Source organism: Bison bison, unplaced genomic scaffold (genome assembly GCF_000754665.1).
Source record: "Bison bison bison isolate TAMUID 2011002044 unplaced genomic scaffold, Bison_UMD1.0 scf7180017864370, whole genome shotgun sequence".
In the NCBI taxonomy this organism is placed as follows: domain Eukaryota; kingdom Metazoa; phylum Chordata; class Mammalia; order Artiodactyla; family Bovidae; genus Bison; species Bison bison.
Window position 1 is genome coordinate 6,852,868 of NW_011494942.1, and position 19,935 is coordinate 6,872,802.

Sequence of the window (19,935 nt, forward strand, 5' to 3'; positions counted from 1 at the left end):
GGGTGCACAAGATCCGGGGTGCCTGGGCCCCGGCTGCCCGCGGGGGAGGCAGGGCTCCAGTTTCTTCCTTGTTCCGTAACTGCTAATAGCCATGAACTTGGGACAGTTCCTGCCCCAGCCCTTGAGAATGACACCCGTAAAAGGGGAGATTTCCTCTTTTCAAAAGTCTGCGCTGCCCAGGTTGACCTCACAGGGTAAAGGCAAGGAGGCCACCCTTGTGAAACATCTGCGATAATTAACTCCTTTAGACGGAGGCCACTAGCTTTCCCCTGTTGCTCAGCGTCTGCTACCCACCTGGTGCTGATCGATTAAGGAGGCGTCAGGTTCATAAATGGAGTGGGGTGTCAAGGCTTTTCTCATTTCCAGCTCAGCTTGGAGATCCTTTCCTGACCTTTGGAAAATACTCTAAGCCTGTTGTGAGTCAGCACAATCTAGAAAGCTGCCCACATTTGTACCTGGGTGCGAGATAGTGGAACAGCGTACCGCGGGGCTGTTCGATGAAATGCTTGTAAATGATTTGAGCATACCTTTGGAACCTCGTTTGCCCTAAGGACGGTTTTAATTGTGCATCATTTAAGAGTCATGGCCATATGCCATGTTAGTCAGGAGTTATGTCATTCATAAAAGGGAGGAGGCACTCTGTGCCAAGAATGAATTTACACATGGTAATTTCAGCCTAATTGTGCTTGAATTTGTTCCCCGTGAAAAGTAAATTATCTTCACCTTTTGATTGTCGAGTTTTGGTTTTTAAAGAGATGGCTGTCTCTGGAACATATTAATTACATTAATATATGGATAAATGATTTTCATTTAATCGAACGTGTTTACAAAGGAGATACCAAAATAGTATAAATTTACTAATTTTCTTGATGTTTTTATCCAAAGGAAGTCTTGGGTGGTGCTGGGTGAATAGGTGCCTGCACACAGAAGATATTAATAACAGTAATGTAACAGGAAGTGTGCAGAGGAGAGATAGGGAAAGAGTTGGGGATTTAGTTCAGTTCAGTAAACACTGAGTCTGAGTTTCTGCCATACACATCCAAGGGTATTACAAGATGAATGTGACATGGTTCTTTCCCTGTGAGACTCACAGACTTTGGGACATTTTTACCTCCTCACAAAAGGTACACACTGGAAAACAAAAAAGGACAGAGAGAAGGTGCATCCAAGTTAGTAGTGAGGTAGTAAAACCGTATTTCTGTGATATAAACCAGAGATCAAAATCACATTCTTAATAGATTGAAAACAGAACTCCTTTACAACTCCTATTGCATATGTCAGAAGACCCTTTCAAACTGGCTTAACCTAAAAAAAGGTAGGGCGTGTTTGAGATACAAATTTAAGAGCAAAAATGATTCATTCATTCTGCAAATATTTATTGACTACCTACTATGTGACAGGCACTGTTATGTGTCCTTAACCAGGAGTTTAGCAATAGGGTCCATCCATAGATGGAGCTGGCATTATAATAGGGAGAAGATAGTTAATATATAGTGTACTGTATCAGGTAGTAATTCATATTTTTAAGAAAAAGTAAGGGGATGATGCATTTGATCACCATAATCCTCTATTTCTTGGTTCCTCTAGAAAGGAAAGAGCCAAAAAGGCTCTCCCTTTTATGGTATGGGGGTGGTTTTGCTGAAAACTGCAAAACTTTCTACACATAACAACTCTATCCAAGCCCCTGTGGTCAACCAAACTCCATCATGGTTTCTAACGGCTTAAAGGCCTAGTTCTTAGGATGATTCCAGCCCCATAAAAGGAGTGCTCAATGCTGCCAGGAGGATTTACCTTCTTTCTGGCAGATAGCCCCTATACACCCTCCTTCAACAGTTAATTTAGGAAGCTTGTAATTATCCATTCATTCTCTTCCCTTTGAGGTCTAATCTACCACCCCAAAGAGGTAGGTTTGAATTTAATTGACTTATTCTGAAGCTGCAGTCAGTTTGGATGGAGCAGCCTTCCTGCTTCTCACCTACTTTCTTCAAAAAAATCTTATCTACCCTGTGAAGGAATTGGAGAAAACTGTAGCTCACGCGATTTGTTTTTCAGGCCTGGAGATTACTTTGTCCAAAATCATTCTGACTTAATTGAGTTTCTAGCCTGCTTAGAATCAAAGCTAACAATACTTTCAAGGTTGCTAACTTGGCCCGTTAACTTACATAGTTAACAGTCAAGAAAAAATGCTGAGATATTATTTTCATTTAGTAAAAAGTGATTGTGAGAGCTGAGTTTGTAAGAGCTTGGTTTTCAACAGTAGTTGAACGCTGTGTAAGTAAAGCTTAGAGTACATCGATTTTTTTTACATGTTGCCTAATATACTTGTGAAAAATAAACATAAGTGTTGGTTTCACTTTTAGGGTATGGGTTTATGATTAATGAAAGGCCTGGGCTGTGTTGTCCTTGAAATGGCAGTTTCTGATTTGAAGTGTCTGTTACAGGGATCATGGTTGATACTCCTGTTCATCCTGTTAGATGGAGTATGACTTCATTTGAGGCTAAAGCCATTGGCATTCCACTTTGATGTTTACTTTATACTTGATTTTAAATTTTATTAAAGAGGTCTGTTTGTTCATTTGCTCATCCTTTTCTCTTGCACTTGCTAATGTAATGGTGCCCCTTAGCTGAGTGGAAATGATTGACTTCCTTATGATGATGTAATAAATAATGACCATTGTATTTTAAGTGTACATGTAGGATGCTGTTTTCATATTCATAGTGCCATTGCCTTACATAATACATATAAATTAAACGTTTGAACCTTTGAAGGTCTGAAAGCAAAACTTCAGTTTTCCTTCAAACAGAGCTAGTGTAAGGATTAAATGAGACTGTCAACTGTTCCTTTATCACCATTCCTATTATTTTCAATAGCTATTACTTACTAAACATTTATTCTATATTGTGGTTTATATTGATTTGTCATAACACCCATATTTGGTAATTGCTGTCATTGTCACCTCTGTTTTAGTGAAAATTTAGGCTTAGGGAGATTTGGCCTTGGGTCATACTACTAGCTTGTGGTAGAGCCGAGACTTGAAGTCCTTCCTTCAGAGTCCATGCTCTTAACCATTTACTGTTTCATTCATTCAGCAAGTATATATTGAGCACCTGTTATGTAGCAGGCACTATAAAAATACTTTGTAAAAAGTAAAGCGTTATAGAAAGGTCGGTTATTGCTTCCTGGCCATTCTCTGTTTCTACTAATAGGTTGAGAATTTCTCATGTCAATGGATTTTGTATCCCTGGTGTCCAGAGAAGGGCCTGAAACAGACTACGCAGTCAAGAGTCATTTCCATATCATGAAAGAAGGAATCAATGAATAATGAAAGAAGAAACATAGGCAAACCTCTGTTTTTATTTACTGTTTAAGCATTTCCAAAAGATCACTGAATCCTGAGGTGTTGAATGTTTATTACAGTAAAGATCAGGATATTAAAGTAAATGGCTTCAGTAATTTATTTCAGTTAGTGATTTAACTAGATGTCAAAAGATTGCTCTCTTTTACTGTTTGCTTTTTACTTTGTTATCATCACCACCCTCCTTTTATCCTCTCTTTAAAAAATTTACTGAGTTTTCATTGGTACTTCAGTTTGTTGTATACCTTTGTGACATTTTCCAGTAAAAAACTTATCCCAAAACTTTCATATTTTGCAGTGGAGGGAAATGAGGGCTTCTGTGTTCTGCCTTTTGCAGAATGACACGAGTAGATATGACACACTTGACTTCTAGCCAGTAGCTCATCTTGTTTATTAGGCTTCCTCTGAAAAAAATTAGGGGGCAGCGTGGGGGTTTATTGACTTTATCTTTAGATTTAAATCTTCCTTCTGCCAATAGTAAAGGGAATTTCTTAAATCTAGAGCTGTTAGAAATTTTTCTTTAGTTTCTTTCTTTTTACTCTTGACACTTGAGCATAGATGTTTGAAACATGAAGTTTCTCTTTCATTCAGTAGATGTTGAATGAAAGGGGTGAAAAATACAGTTGACCCTTAAAAAATATGAGAATTGGGGTGCCAGCTCCCCTCCTCAGCCAGGGCAGTCAGAAGTCCCAGATCAGCTTTTGATCTCCCAGAACTTAACTACTAGTAGCCTACTGTTGACCAAAGCCTTCCTAATATCATAAACACATTTTTTTTTTTTAATTTAGGGCTTTTCTGATGGCTCAGATGATAAAGAATCTGCCAGCAATGGAGGAGACCTGGGTTTGATTCCAGGGTTGGGAAGATCCCCCAGAGAAGGGAATATCCCCTGGAGAAGGGCATGGCTACCCACTCCAGTATTCTTGCCTGGAGAATTCCACGGATAGAGGAGCCTGGCAGGCTACAGTTCATGGGGTTGTAAAGAGTCAGACACAACTGAGCATCCTACTTTTTACATTTTTTTTTTAATTGAAGGAAAAATTCTTTAAATTCTGTAGTGCTTTACATTTTTCAAAAGTTTTACACACATGATTTCATGTAATCTCATTTTTTTCTCTCTACCCCTGTATTCCCTGGTGGCTTAGACGGTAAAGCGTCTGCCTGCAAGGCGGGAGACCTGGGTTCATTCCCTGGGTTGGGAAGATCTCCTGGAGAAGGAAATGGCAACCCAGTCCAGTATTCTTACCTGGAAAATCCCATGGACAGAGGAACCTGGTTAGGCTATAGTCCATGGGTTCGCAAAGAGTTGGACACGACTGAGTGACTTCTCTCACTCACTCACTCACCCCTATATTGGCCCTCCCCCTTTCTCTCTCCCCACTGGTAACCACTAGTTCTCTATATCTGAGACACATTATGCCTTATTTAGTTTTATTTATTTTCATTATTTATTAACACATTTTATATATTTATTATATAGTATGTTACAGTAAAGTAAGCTAGAGAAAAGAAAATGTTATCAAGGAAATCATAAGGAAGACAAAATACATTTACTGTACTTAGCTATATAGATATCATAATTTTACTTTGTTTACAAGATGGATCATCTGTCACTACCTACATCAATATTGTCTTATATGATACAAAACACTATAGATGTTATATATATTACTAACACTGAACATCAAAAATGAAAAGTATTGTGAAAAAGAAATTCATATTTATCTACAGGTATAATGGTTCAGGCACTGATAACAAAGAAGCAGCTATCTGATTGCTTTGTGGTAGTCTAGGGCTTCCCTGGTGGCTCAGTGGTAAAGAACCCAGCTGCTAATGCTGGAGACTAGGGTTCAGTCCCTGGGTCAGAAAGATCCTTGGAGAAGGAAATGGCAACCTGCTCCAATATTCTTGCCTGGGAAATCCTGTGGACAGAATTGTCTGGCAGGCGACAGTCCATGGGGTCACAAAGAGTTGGACAGGACTTAGCAAGTAAACACAATAATGGTGGTCTATTTTAATCACTATGATTGCTTCATGGTAGCCTAGCCCACACACACTGATGAATGAATCATTATAAAAATTTTATGGTATACAGTTTTACAGTCATATTCATAATGCAGTGTCAGAAACGTTCCATTTTTTAAAAGCCAAAAGTACAACATTATTAACTTTATATTAAGTATCAGTCATCTTATACCTATGTGAGGGTAGACTATTATTTATCTACATGAAAGTAAAGTGAAAGTGTTGTATTGTCATGTATTATCTACATGAAAGTAAAGTAAAGTGAAAGACAGTCGTGTCTACTCTTTGCGACCCCATGGACTGTAGCCTGCCAGGCTTCTCCGTCCACAGAATTCTCCAGTCAAGCATACTAGAGTGGGTTGCCATTTCCTACTTCAGGGGATCTTCCTGACCCAGGGATCAAACCCAGGTCTCCTGCGTTGTAAGCACATTCTTTACTATCTGAGCCACCAGGGAAACCAATTATCTACATATGTTTTATGTATTCATGGCACACCTAACTTTATTTTTTCTGATAGTACTAGGCTGCACAGTTTGTAATTTTGTTCACACTGTTGGCAAATCTCCTTAAATTTTTCCCATACATTTATTGAAAAAAATTAACGTGGTTCAAACCTGTGTTGGTTAAGGATCAACTGCCTGTGCATATACCGAAGAAGTCATTCAGATGTCTTTGTGGAATGTCAGTCTAAAAGTATTGTGGCTAGAGTAAAACATTCTGTTTCTAGCAATGGAAATTTATAAAGGTTAAGAAAACTTCAGTAGAGACTAGTATGCATCCCCTAAATAATCTTTTATATTTTACTGTGAGTCATCATCTTATAAAGTGCAAAAGGTCAGCTATGTAAGGTGTGGTTAATAGAGCTGTTACACTAAGCTCTATTAACTGAGCTTAGTTAAGCTCTACACTGTTAAGCTGTTAAGCTGTTACACTAAGCTCTACACTGAGCCAGTCAAGTCATGTTCTCCATGACTTTGATTGTTATTGGTGGCTTCACCCAGTTGATTCTGTGTTCATATATTTATGTACCCATTGTTAGTTGCCCCCGTCCCGGCCAAAAAAGAGTTGGCTTGTCTGACTGTTTTGGGCATATAAGTCTTTACTAAGCTTGAAACTCAGCCTTGTGATTTGGCTATGCCACGCCCATTTTTTTTTCTCAGCAGACATATTAACTATACAATGTTTTGGATTTTGATGGGAAAAAAGAAATAGTATCTTCTTTATTTCCTTTAGATTTGAACTTCCAGTGTTACTAGTATTTTTAATAAACCATTAGCCTTAAAAATATCAATTTTTTCTAATTTTATAAATGATATCTAGGGCTGTGTAAATAATATGTATATAAATGTATATAACATAAATATAAATATTACATCTGGGACCACATTTATAATTGAAGCAGTTAAAAATGTGGTTTCCATAGAAAATTCTTTATTTTTCTTTAAATTTTATATTGCTTTGAATCTGTAACATTATTTTGATGGTACAAAAACTATTCTAACATGTAAGCTGTATTTTGGGGGTTGCAGAGCTCCTTTTTATCTTTAATTTTTTTTTTTTAATATCTCTACAGTATATGGGTTTCAACAGACCATGATGAAATTGAGAATGTGGCCAAACAGTTTGGTGCACAAGTTCATCGAAGAAGTTCTGAAGCTTCAAAAGACAGTTCTACCTCACTAGATGCCATCATAGAATTTCTTAATTATCACAATGGTATGAATTTGACTAATAGTTTATTCAAAATTTTATGTAATTTCCAACTTGTTACTCATTTCACAAGACTTGTTTAACATTTGAATTTAGATCTTAGTATTACTTGCTTGCAAAGAACTTCATTTTGATGATCTTTTCATTTGTCTTGTCTTTTTAAGAGGTTGACATTGTAGGAAATATTCAAGCTACTTCTCCGTGTTTACATCCTACTGATCTTCAAAAAGTTGCAGAAATGATTCGAGAAGAAGGATACGATTCTGTTTTCTCTGTTGTGAGACGGCATCAGTTTCGATGGGGTGAAATTCAGAAAGGAGGTAATCTGTTGTATTGATTTTTATTTTAGCTCATCTTATGGAGAATTAATTTTTCTTATGTAAAAAGTCTTTAGGAGTGGGAGAGTTAAAAAGGGAGCAGTAAAATAGAACGTGGGACTTTTATCACTGTAGTTGATAATAACATTTATAATCAGTTCTAAATCTTGGGATTGTTGAGACAAAACAATGGAAACCAAATTAATTCTCTATCTTTCTTTTTACAAAGGATTATTTTAACCCTCTATTTGTATTTTGAGGCAAATATGCCATTTTTCTAGAGCAGATACTTTTGTGTTGTTCTACCTATGAATCATATAGAATGGTGGGAATAGAAGTCTTCCACCAAAAAGTTCTGGAGAACCTCAAGAATGAATCTAGAATTGCTTCGCAAAGTTCACAACTTCTTACAGCAAAAGACTACCGTAACATTTAGTTAGAGCCTTATTTCTCTCCAGACAAACTAGCAAAATATGTCACAAAAGAATAGAATTACCAACAAATAGGTAAATGAAACATACATGAAGAAAGGCAGTATGGTTTCTGTTCAGTCCTGACGTTTGTTGAGTGTAGGAAAACTGGGCCAGTTGTGTCTAACCTATGTTTGATTTAAAGGAGATAGTAAGGAAGATGCAGTAAAAAATGGAGATGGTCCACAGAAGAGCGATTAAGATAAGAAGATAAAGTTACAGGCAGAAAATGATTTTCAGTCTCTAAATGTGAATGTCATCAAAACTAACAAAATATATCAATGACTAGTTTATTGATTTCATTCAATAAACAATTATTGAGTATCTTCTCTGTAGCAGATTCATTGTTTTATATATATAATATTTTGAACTTATTCACTAAATATCAAGGGGCTTCCCTTGTAGCTCAGTCAGTAAAGAATCTGCCAGCAATGCAGGAGACCCAGGTTCAATTCCTGGGTTAGGAAGATCCCCTAGAGAAGGAAATGGCAACCCACTCCAGTATTCTTGCTTGGAGAATACCATGGACAGAGGAGCCTGGCAGGCTGCAGTCCATGGGTCGCAAGAGTCATACACGACTTAGTGACTAAACCACCACCACTAAATATCAAAAATAAAATATAGGAAGAATTAAAGCTTGAAAAGCACACTTTTGAATAAGTTAAGGAAACCCAGTGTTAAACTGAATGTTGAGCTTTATATGATTAAGTTTTATATTATTAAAGTTAAAAAGGGTTAGAAAATATCTATACATATCGACAAACACAAATTTGCGAAGTTTAGTGAAAAGGCAAGGGAATTCCAATATGTACTATACTATGCTATTAATAAAATGTACATAGGTTTGACCCTGTCACCGCCCCCCCCCCACCCAGGTTGCATTTCTAGGAAAGAAATTGTAGAGAAATATGCCAGTAATGGAGAGAAAAAATCCACTTAAATACCCTGCAAAACTTGATTATCTATAAAATCAAATACTTTACAACCATTAAGAACAGTACTATAATATATACTCTCTGACATAGTCAGATGTCACAAGTTTTTCACTTTAGAATTAAGCAAGTATTAATGTATTTGTCAGGTGTCTCCTCTGTGCATGCTTGGATCTGACTGCTGGGACTTATTGCTTACAGAGTGTATGGTCTAATGATGTCAGCATTTTAAGTATCAGTAATGAAATGTTATTAAATACATAATAACTATAAACTGTGTACGAGATACAAATTTACTAGGACAATTCGGGCCTAAAGAGAAAAATATAAGGATACTATGGGAGCGTGTGATCCGGGGACTTTAGGAACAGCCTTTGAATCCCATGTGAAGATTCAGTGGAGAAAAACACTATAGGACCCTTAATAGAAAGGCTTCATTTATTATATCATGGTGTAATTAATGTTGGTGTTGTTTGGCCTTCATTATTACTAATGATAATAAACATAATTTATTGTTATATATTTTATATTAGTATTTTTAAAATTACTGGTAAGAATGTATCATACATTATATAAGCATTTCCCATCAATATGTAAGGTTCAATAATTTAATGAGGAAATAGTCATTTTTCAGTAATTCCATAAATGTAGTTTCTCAACCACATTAGATAAATAACACACACATTGTATTTCTATAGAAGCACATAGTGTGCAATAGATTTAAAGGGCTCATATATTGAATATAGTATTTTATGACAAGTTCAGTTCTTTGGCAACTAAGGTTGCTTTTATGTCCTCCCAAAGTGTTATATATGTATGAATCCCTTAAAACCTTAATTATTCAGGATTTCTCCATAAGATACTTTATTTTCCTCTTATTATTATTATTATTGAAGAGCTAAGATAAATCATCAGAATTATTTATCAGAATTATTATCAGATACATCATCTGAGAGTTGTTATCAGAGGTTTTGTTCCTTTAAAAAAATCTTCTAAATTGTTTATTTAGAAACAGAAATATTCTACGTTCTGAGTTTATTTTTGTTTGCTTTTTAAAAAAAATTACTGAATGAACTATTTCAGTGTTCAGAGTACCTGGGATTTATTGTAGCTTTTTGCCTTTAGTTCGTGAAATGACTGAGCCTCTGAATTTGAATCCAGCTAAACGACCTCGCCGGCAAGACTGGGATGGAGAATTATATGAAAATGGCTCATTTTATTTTGCTAAAAGACATTTGATAGAGATGGGTTACTTACAGGTTTGTGTTCTTGTTTTGCAAAAAATCTTTTAAACCCTTTTGTGTATGTACTTTGAGTTCTAAGAAAAAAGTATGGCACAGTTCATAAAGGAAAGTATCAACCCCTAGAGGAAAAGGAGTAACTGACAAGATTTATCATCCGAGGTATTTATTTGGCACACTTACCCCAAACCAATCTGGGATACATTCAGTAAATATGCAAGGGATTCTGCTACAATTCTAACATTCAGATAAGAAATCAACTATTGAGTATTCTACGTATGTTGTGGTATTCATATTATTTCATTCAAAACTCTGTTTTTAATCCATGGTTGTATTATTGTCAAGTTGTGGTTGTACAGTTGAATAATCTTTACTGCTTTTAAAAGAGACAAAAAAAAAAAAGCAGCAGTATAGTAGAGGTAAAAGAGCACCACCTAGGCATCAGGAAAACCAGATTATAGTAATATCTCTACCTGTAACTATTTAACCTTGAATATATCATTTTATCTGTTCTGAATCTTAGTGCTCTCCTTTTACAATAAGTGCTCTCACTTTACAATAAGTGGGTTGGATGCCTCTCTCAGATTTAGAGCTTACATGATTATATACTATTTGTTCATTTTAGTTATTGTATTGTTGATTCAACACCTACTGTTGATTATATGAAATACTACATAGGTTATCTCATGATGAAATAAAGTGCATGTTCCTAGTTTTGTTTCAGAGGAGGAAATGGCAGCTCTGAAAAATGAAGTCATTGGCTCAAAGCAAAAACAAGTTGTAAATGGCATTGTTAGGATTTTAATTCAGATCCTTGTGTTACTCAAAAAATAGCATTTTAAAACCCCAAAACTCTACTGTTTATAGTAAAAATTCTAATGTGACTCATTCTCTAAGGGGAAGAAATTTTCCAGTCTTCTGGTCAGTAGGTATACCATAGGCTAACTGTTTAGTTAAGTTTGAGCGTTCAGGAAAATTAGATTTGACATCTATAGGTACAACTCTCCCTATGCTCTTTGCTAAGGGAGACTGTAATTTGACTGTTTCCTAAGTGTGGGGAAAAATAGAAGTTCCTCATTATAACAAGATTTGTAAAGAGACTGACAACTGTGAAAAATGTAAATTTCTAGTAATTGATCTTGACCTTGCAATAATTACAATCATAAGAAGTGCCTCAACCCTCTTGCCCTGTGCATACCCCAGGATCATGACGCTCATTGTTCTTACTTTTGCCCACATGTGATCCATTCAGTTGTTGTTGACTCCTGTCTGTACCTCAGGGATCAGTTCTGTGCAATAGATACTACAGTTCCTTTTCCTCCCCACTCTGACCCCTATTGCAAATAGGGACAGAAGTTCCAAAAATATTTATACTACTGCTTTTGGATGTTGATGGGAGAGACTACCAGAACAAAGGGAATACAACTAGGGATTCTCAGAAAATTCCTTGTGGTCAGAACCCTGGAGGATATGTATTATTTCTACCCTTGTTCAATGTTAAAATAGAATTCTGAAAAATGGGAACTTGCGCTATGTAGGTAGAATTTGAAAAGGGTTAAATTTACTTGTTTTACACGGTTGGAATATATGAAGCTCTCCCCTCCAAAAGAAATTACTTGTTGTATGTCTGATACTGCTGGGTTGTTCATTTTTCTTAGTACTGTAGCAGTGAATTCATCGTTCTGTATTTTAATAAATTTGTTGGTAAGCGTGAATGCGTGTTGACAACAGTCCTCATGGCACTCGTAATATGTTTAGGGTGGGAAGATGGCGTACTACGAGATGAGAGCCGAGCACAGTGTGGACATCGATGTGGACATTGATTGGCCTATTGCAGAACAAAGAGTATTAAGGTGAAAACAAGACCTCATAGCCTTTGCACTAGACCATAACATTATTTTTAGTAGATCCATTTAAATTCACTTTTAGACACAGATTTCTGATCCTCCAAACATCTTAAAATCTTTTGTAGTATCTTGCTTACATGAGAAAGACATATACATAAAGTATGCCTATAGATGGCTGACTCAGTAACTTCAGAACCACATAGTTTGGTTGGACCACACTTAAAGTTCTTGCACTATAACCTGAAGTGTGTGACGTACCTTGAAAAGGTAATGTTTGAATAATTGGATGGGAATGAACTATCCAGTTTATTGGTGTTGGCCAGATGAGAGGGAGTGATTAGTTTCACACTTGGATTCAAAGGTCTGTTTTGGTTTCTTTTAGATACGGTTATTTTGGCAAAGAGAAACTGAAGGAGATAAAACTTTTTGTTTGCAATATTGATGGATGTCTCACCAATGGCCACATTTATGTATCAGGAGACCAAAAAGAAATAATATCTTATGATGTAAAAGATGCTATTGGGATAAGTTTATTAAAGAAAAGTGGTATTGAGGTATGTGCCCCCTGAACATAGCAATGTCTTTCATGATTGTGATATAGGGTCAAGGTACATGTGACTGAAATAAGAGATTTACATTTTTAGTATTATCAGTTAAAGTGTCTCAAATTTAGCTTTGACATGCCTAGAAAATTATGCTGTTTTTACTTTTAGGTGAGTAGAATTAGGAAACTATCAACAAATAGATTTCTTGTTTATTTAATGAATGTGAACATACTATTTTAAATAGTTGCTACCTAATATTTCCCATAGGATCTTGCAACCAGAAAGATTTCATAGAAAATAGGTGTCAGCATTTAGAAGAAAGCAAATGTCAGATGGATCTTTTTTTTAAAAAAATGTAGCTTCTTATTGCGATCCCTTGGACTGCAAGGAGATCCAACCAGTCCATCCTAAAGGAAATCAGTCCTGAATATTCATTGGAAGGACTGATGCTGAAGCTGAAACTCCAATACTTTGGCTACCTCATGAGAAGAGCTGACTCATTGGAAAAGACCCTGATGCTGGGAGGGATTGAAGGCCGGAGAAGGGGATGACAGAGGATGAGACGGTTGGATGGCATCACCAACTCAATGGACATGAGCTTGAGTAAATTCCGGGATTTGGTGATGGACAGGGAGGCCTGAGGTGCTGCAGTCCATGGGGTCATAAAGAGTCAGACACGACTGAGTGAACTGAACTGAACTGATTCTTACAATTGAATATTTTAATTCAAAGTAACAATACTTATTTGTATTTTCATTTTTTTTTTCAAAAATGAAGTTTAAGATGATTTTTTATAGTTCATTAGAGATCTTAAATACGTGTTCCTGAGCAGGTCGAAAGACAAGTTATAGACTTTCTTCTGAATAAAATGAATTATAGGGGAATCTTAGATTGCTAACGGACAATATATGTTTTATTTTTTTACCTGTAGATAGATTACTTTTCACTGTGGAGAAGTCTTTCACCTTTATTGGACTACTAGAAATAAAATCTGCTAAAGCTTCATCATTTTAAAATAAATTAGTTGATTTTTCTTAATTAGTCCTTCAAAGGACTACTCACTTGTGATTTGTATTATTTAAAAGGTATTATTTTATTTTGAGTGATGTCTGTTTTCTCACTTTGCCCTTTTATTTTTTAGGTGAGGTTAATCTCAGAAAGGGCCTGTTCAAAGCAGACCCTCTCGTCCTTAAAACTGGATTGCAAAATGGAAGTCAATGTGCCAGATAAACTTGCAGTTGTAGATGAATGGAGAAAAGAAATGGGCCTGTGCTGGAAAGAAGTGGCATATCTTGGTTGGTATCCTTCTTTTCAGCCATAATAATGGAAAGCCATAATTATGCAAAGAGATACTTTAATATTTATTATCTTTCACTGAAAACAATTCAAATTTCCATACATTTAATAATTAAAAATTTCAGTAGGTACAGGTAGAACAAATTTAAAAATAAACACTCTTAACCAACATTTTATTAGTAATATTTGGTCTATATTATAGTAATAGTTGTATTCAGAATGGTGAATTTTAGGTCCTGAGAGTTTCTGAAATTTATCCCATCAAAGGAAAGATAAGAGAGGGAGATAGAGTAAAAGCAAGGCAGGGAGGAGGAATATAGTTAGGTCAGTGTGATGAAATTATTTATCAAGCAGCATACAAATCAGAACTGTTAACGGGAGACTTAAGATGTAAATCAACAAAATGTAATATGTGGACCTTTTTTGATTTCTGATTCAAATAAATCAACTATAAAAAGACAATTTTGAGACAGCTGAGGATATTTGAGCATGTACTAGGTTATTAGATGATAGTAAGGAATTACTGTTGATTTTGTTAGTTGGATGACATTGTGTCACTTCTTAAAAATGTATTTATTATAGGGAAATGGTGAAGTGTTTATGGCTTAAGTATGTTGTCTGGGAATTCCTTCTCCCTTTCCTTCAAAAAACTTGGCAGGGAATGGATAAAAATATTGATACATAAGGAAAAATATTAATAATTATTCCACATAAATTTGGGGTTCTTGCTTATTGGGAATTTTCCTTCATAAAAAAGTTTAACTAATTATAATTTATATGTAGAATTTCTAGTCCCTGTAATAGGCATGGCACACAGAGAGGATACTCCACTCTCCTCTAATTGATAAGCATTTATGTTGAATTGCTTAAGAAAAAACACTAGACCTTAAGTATTTACTCTTCATAGAAATACTTGAACTCATTTTGTTCCATCCAATCTGTAGCATTCTTATATGCAGTGTCTGAAGTTGCCAGAACTGTTTATTGACTGCTCTTTGCATTACTTAGAAAGAATATTCCTTATCTCTTTAAATATTCAACCAGTGTTTCTTCAACTTGATAGGAAATGAAGTGTCTGACGAGGAGTGCTTGAAGAAAGTGGGCCTCAGCGGCGTGCCTGCTGACGCCTGTGCCGCTGCCCAGAAGGCTGTTGGATATATTTGCAAAAGCAGTGGAGGCCGAGGTGCCCTCCGAGAGTTTGCAGAGCACATTTTCCTACTCATGGAAAAGGTTATCAATTCATGCCAAAAATAGAAAGTAGTGTTATGTTGGAAAAGAACATTTGCAGCCTTCGTCAGCCATTTTAACTTTTATTTTTGATTAACTACAATTCCATGCTGTAATGTTAACAGTGTGATTTAATTTGTGATCTATCTGATACCTTTTAAAGCACTCAGACTCTCACTCTGAAACCTTCTATGAAATAACTGTGCTCTACTTTTCCTCTTTATGCAGAATCATTATTTAGAGGTTGGTTGATTACAGTCTTTCTCAGATTTTTAGTCAATGCAAGTAAGAACATCATCAAAATTGACTTTGTATTGTACTCTGTAAAGTTGTGTGTTTGTGTGCTTTTAATGATGCTGAAACTTTATTTATTTGGGGATAGTTTGTCTGGTAAGACATGCCCTTCTATTAATAAAATTACATTTCACAAACTTGATGAAAACTGCCTTGTTGTTTTAGAAGAGATTTACCAAACATTGCCCTGTTTCCTTTAAACACTGACAGTGCAATTGGCATAAGAAACAAGCCACCAAATACCAGCTGTAGAGCATCCTGTTGTACTTCATATATGGATACATATAGCATATACATACAGATAGAGATGTCTGCATAAATTTGTATATTGTCAAGGTTAAATATTGATTTCTAGTAAATCATTTGCAATTACCTCTGAGGTCATGGTGATTTTGTATACTATATTTGGCTGTTATTACAATTTTACAACCACCACAAATCACTCTCCTTCCTGGTTAGATTCCAAGAATGGGGCATTAGCTCATAAATGTGGACCCTTACCTAATAAACACTAACCATTTCCTGTGGAACATTTTCATCTATTTCCACTATAAAGAGAGTTCATGTAAAACTCTAGCAAGAAGCAGGCCACTCATACTGTGCTATATAGGAAGTTGTTTTTCTGTCAGGGCTGAGTGAATCTTCAGTTCAAAGACTGCCCCTATACGCCAGACATAAGTCAGAAGAAAAAAGGATCCTCTTCTACGTTAATTTCCATTACATTTTGTCCTGGCTTTACTCCCATCTTTCTTGCTTTCCCACAGCAACTTCTTTTCTCCAGTCCCCTTAAATTTGCACATTCCCAAAGGTTCTTACCCCTATTCTTGTTCTTCCCAAAGACCACATCTCTATTCAAAATTTCAGCTATAGACCCCATGCAGATGACTCCAAAATCTAATGACTCTAAAGTCTAATGTCCATTGTGAGTTCTGGTTGCATTTCAGATTCTTCATATTACAGGCCAGACACCTGTACCTCATCTCCCAAAGGCCTCATTTTATCAGGGACATCACAGCCTTCTTCAGTTTCTCCATTTCTAGTCAGACACTAAATCTTGAGCTTGACCCTATAGCCCAGTGTCCTTTCAGATTAGCTAATACTATTGCTAGATTGATTATATATTTGCTGTTACCCTTTACAAAATGGATACCACAGAATGTGATCACACATGTCCTGGTCCAAATGTACTCTGGACACGTAATATTTCCAGCTTTGGTTCCTATTCCCTCCACCCCAATCAAGCTATTCTACGTAATTCTCCAACAATGCCTCTATTAGCCTATTCCCAAACCCTACTTTCTATTCACCAAATGAGTTACTTGTTCCTACAAAAACTCCTGCCAAAATATCTCCCATAAATACCATGTGTGAGTATAGATTATACTGGAGTCCTCGCTTCATTTCCATTACTGCTAAGTCGCTTCAGTCGTGTCTGACTCTGTGTGACCCCATAGACAGCAGCCCACCAGGCTCCCCCGTCCCTGGGATTCTCCAGGCAAGAACACTGGAGTGGGTTGCCATTTCCTTCTCCAATGCATGAAAGTGAAAAGTGAAAGTGAAGTCGCTCAGTCGTGTCCGACTCCTGGCGACCCATGGACTGCAGCCCACCAGGCTCCTCCGTCCATGGGATTTTCCAGGCAAGAGTACTGGAGTGGGGTGCCATTGCCTTCTCTGTCATTTCCATTTCCCAAAGCCAAATACCAGGAGACCTTCAGTCCTCATCGTGACTCCTACTTTCCATGTGCCTGGTAGTGGGGAATCTTAGTCAAGAAAATATATGTTCAGCACTGACATGTTAAAAAGACTTAGAAGTTGCCAACCCCTTCCTTATAAGATGGACTTCCCTGGTGGCTCAGACGGTAAAGAATCTGCCTGTAATGCGGGTGACCTGGGTTCCATCCTTGGGTCAGGAAGATGCCCTGGAGAAGGAAATGGCTATCCACTCCAGTATTCTTGCCTGGAGAATTCCATGGACAGAGAAGCCTGGCGGGCTATAGCCCATGGGGTCTCAGTCAGACACGACTGAGCCACTAACACTTTCACTTTCCTTATAAGACAAACTGGCCAAACACAATCAATGCCTTTTCTTAGGCCTCTCAAGAGAACTGAGATAGGACAAACATCCAGAATCGGAAGAGATACACACCTGATAGTGGTTTGCCTGGAGCAAAAGCTGCTGGATGCCATAAATGAACAATTAACTACTAATTTTGAAAGCTGTTGGAGGTTGTGTGAACCAGTGTGAGGTAGTAGTCATGGAGATTGTAGTCATGATGGGTGGAAGTGTGTAGGGCACACTTTCCCTGTGGAAATCACAGACCGGGTCTGAGGATTCAGGAAGAATCCCCATGTGGCCCTGATAGCCATTGTGAAGGGAGAAGGGAACTTTGCTCCACTGCAACTTTTCTGTCTCACCTAAGGTGGGTAAACTCTCCCTTAGTCAACAGGGGAGATAACATCAAGGAAACATAGTGAATGCTGCAGGCAGAAAGAAAGTAAAAGCAGGAGGAAGAAAGCTATATACTTTGTAGGAGAGACAAACACTTGTGAAAGCCAAGAGAGAGCCAATATTCCCAAGAGCCAACTAAAAGATCACGACTTTGAAGATTTTAGAATGTTCTCTGTCTTTCATACCCTATGCCACACACCAACATATTGCTAGCATCATAACAGTGGATTACACCTTTAAAAGGTACAAGACACACATGTTCTCTGAGGACCAATACAAAAAGGAAGTCCCCAAACTAAAAACAAGGACATTGGATAAATTTGTAGGTCTCTGGTACTTCTTGCTACAAGAAACAGCCCAACTCCTAGCAAGATTAACGTGAATCTTCGCACTAAAAACCTGTATGTATCAGCACCTATTACTCAATAACATATCTAGCTTTACAAGGCATACCAAAAGATGAGAAAAAGCAGAATCTGAAGAGACAAAGCAATCATCAGATACAGACTCAGATGTGACACAGATGTTAGTATTATCAGACAGGCAATTTAAATAGCTATGATTAATATGAAAGGCTGCAATGGGCAAAGTACACAACATAAACGACTAGATAATATCAGTAGAAAAATGGAAACGATAAGGGAATCAGAAAGAAATGCTAGCAATCAGACATAGTAACAGAAATGAAGAATGTCTTTGAGAGTGGGTGAGTATGCTTGAAACAGCTCAGGAAAGAATGGGTGAACTCTCTAATGTTAGCCAATTTTATTTTTCTCTATACACCTGAATTACATGTTTATTTTATTATGTTTTATGATTTTCCAGCTTTATTGAGATTTCCTTGACGTTCAGTCACTCAGTTGTGTCCCACTCTTTGCGACCCCGTGGACTGCAGCACGCTAGGCTTCCCTGTCCACCATCTCCCAGAGCTTGCTCAAACTCATGTCCATTGAGTCAATGATGCCATCCAACCATCTCATCCTCTGTTATCCCCTTCTCCTGCCTCAATCTTTTCCAGCATCAGGGTATTTTTCAGTGAGTCGGCCCTTCACATCAGGTGACCAAATTATTGGAGCTTCAGTTACAGCATCAGTCCTTCCAATGAATATTCAGGACTGATTTCCTTTAGGATGGACTGGTTTGCTGTCCTTGAAGTCCAAGGGATTCTCAAGAGTCTTCCCCAACACCACAGTTCAAAAGCATCAATTTTTTGGCGCTCAGCCTTTTTTATGCTCCAGCTCTCACATCTGAACATGACTAAGAGAAAAACCATAGCTTTGACCTGTGCTATACTTGACATATAACATAGTGTATGTTTAATGTACTCAACATGATGATTTGAAATACATATATATTGTATGATTACCACAATAATGTTAGTCAACACATCCATTACCTCATACATTACCATCCCATGTGTGTATGTGTGTGTGTGTGGTAAGAACATTTAAGACTTACTCTTTTAGTAACTTTCAAGTTTCAGTACAATACAATTTCAATACAATACAGTATTGCTAACTACAGTCAGCATGTTATATATTAGTTCCCAGAAATTTACATATCTTATAACTGAAAGTTTGGACCCTTTGACCAACATCATCTATTTGCCTTACTCCCTAGCCCCTGGCAACCATCAATACACTATTAATCCTTTTTTGTTGGTTTTATTTTATTTAAGACTCCACATGTAAGTGAAATCATGTGATATTTGTCTTTTTCTCTTGAGTGTATTTCACTTAGCATAATGCCCTTAAGTTTCACTCATGTGGCTGCAAATGGCAGGATTTCTTCCTACTTATGGCTGAATAATATTCCACTGTAAATATCTATGTAGGACTTTCCCAGTGGCTCAGCGGTAAAGAACCTGCCTGCATTGTAAGAGACACAGTAGGAGCCATGGGTTTGATTCCTGGGTCAGGAAGATCCCTTGGAGAAGGAATTACAACCCACTCCAGTATTCTTGCCTGGAAAATCCCATGGACAGCCCATAGGGTAGAAAAAGAATCAGGCACAACTTAGTGACACAAACACACACACATATATATTCAACATTTTCTTCATTCATCATTGACAGACAGGTTGTTGACATGAGTTATGAATTTGTCAAGTTAACATTTATAAAGTGGATCACATAGATATGCATGTGCATGCTCAGTCCTGTCCAACTTTTTGCAACCCCATGGACTGTCCTTCAGCAGGTTCTTCTGTCTATGGGATTTTCCAAG

At 36.9% G+C, this 19,935-nt stretch overlaps 1 protein-coding gene across 1 annotated transcript in view; it reads left to right on the forward strand.

Moving 5' to 3' along the window:
- The window catches only part of CMAS (cytidine monophosphate N-acetylneuraminic acid synthetase), a 16,191-nt gene extending 558 nt beyond the window's left edge, over nt 1-15,633 (forward strand). The window contains exons 2-8 of the mRNA XM_010855954.1: nt 6,956-7,098; nt 7,257-7,412; nt 9,937-10,070; nt 11,811-11,905; nt 12,282-12,453; nt 13,586-13,739; nt 14,804-15,633. Of these exons, the coding sequence (XP_010854256.1) occupies nt 6,956-7,098; nt 7,257-7,412; nt 9,937-10,070; nt 11,811-11,905; nt 12,282-12,453; nt 13,586-13,739; nt 14,804-14,994 (1,045 nt within the window). The 3' untranslated portion in view covers nt 14,995-15,633. The remainder of the gene's footprint in view (nt 1-6,955; nt 7,099-7,256; nt 7,413-9,936; nt 10,071-11,810; nt 11,906-12,281; nt 12,454-13,585; nt 13,740-14,803) is intronic.
- Nucleotides 15,634-19,935: the final 4,302 nt, after the last annotated feature.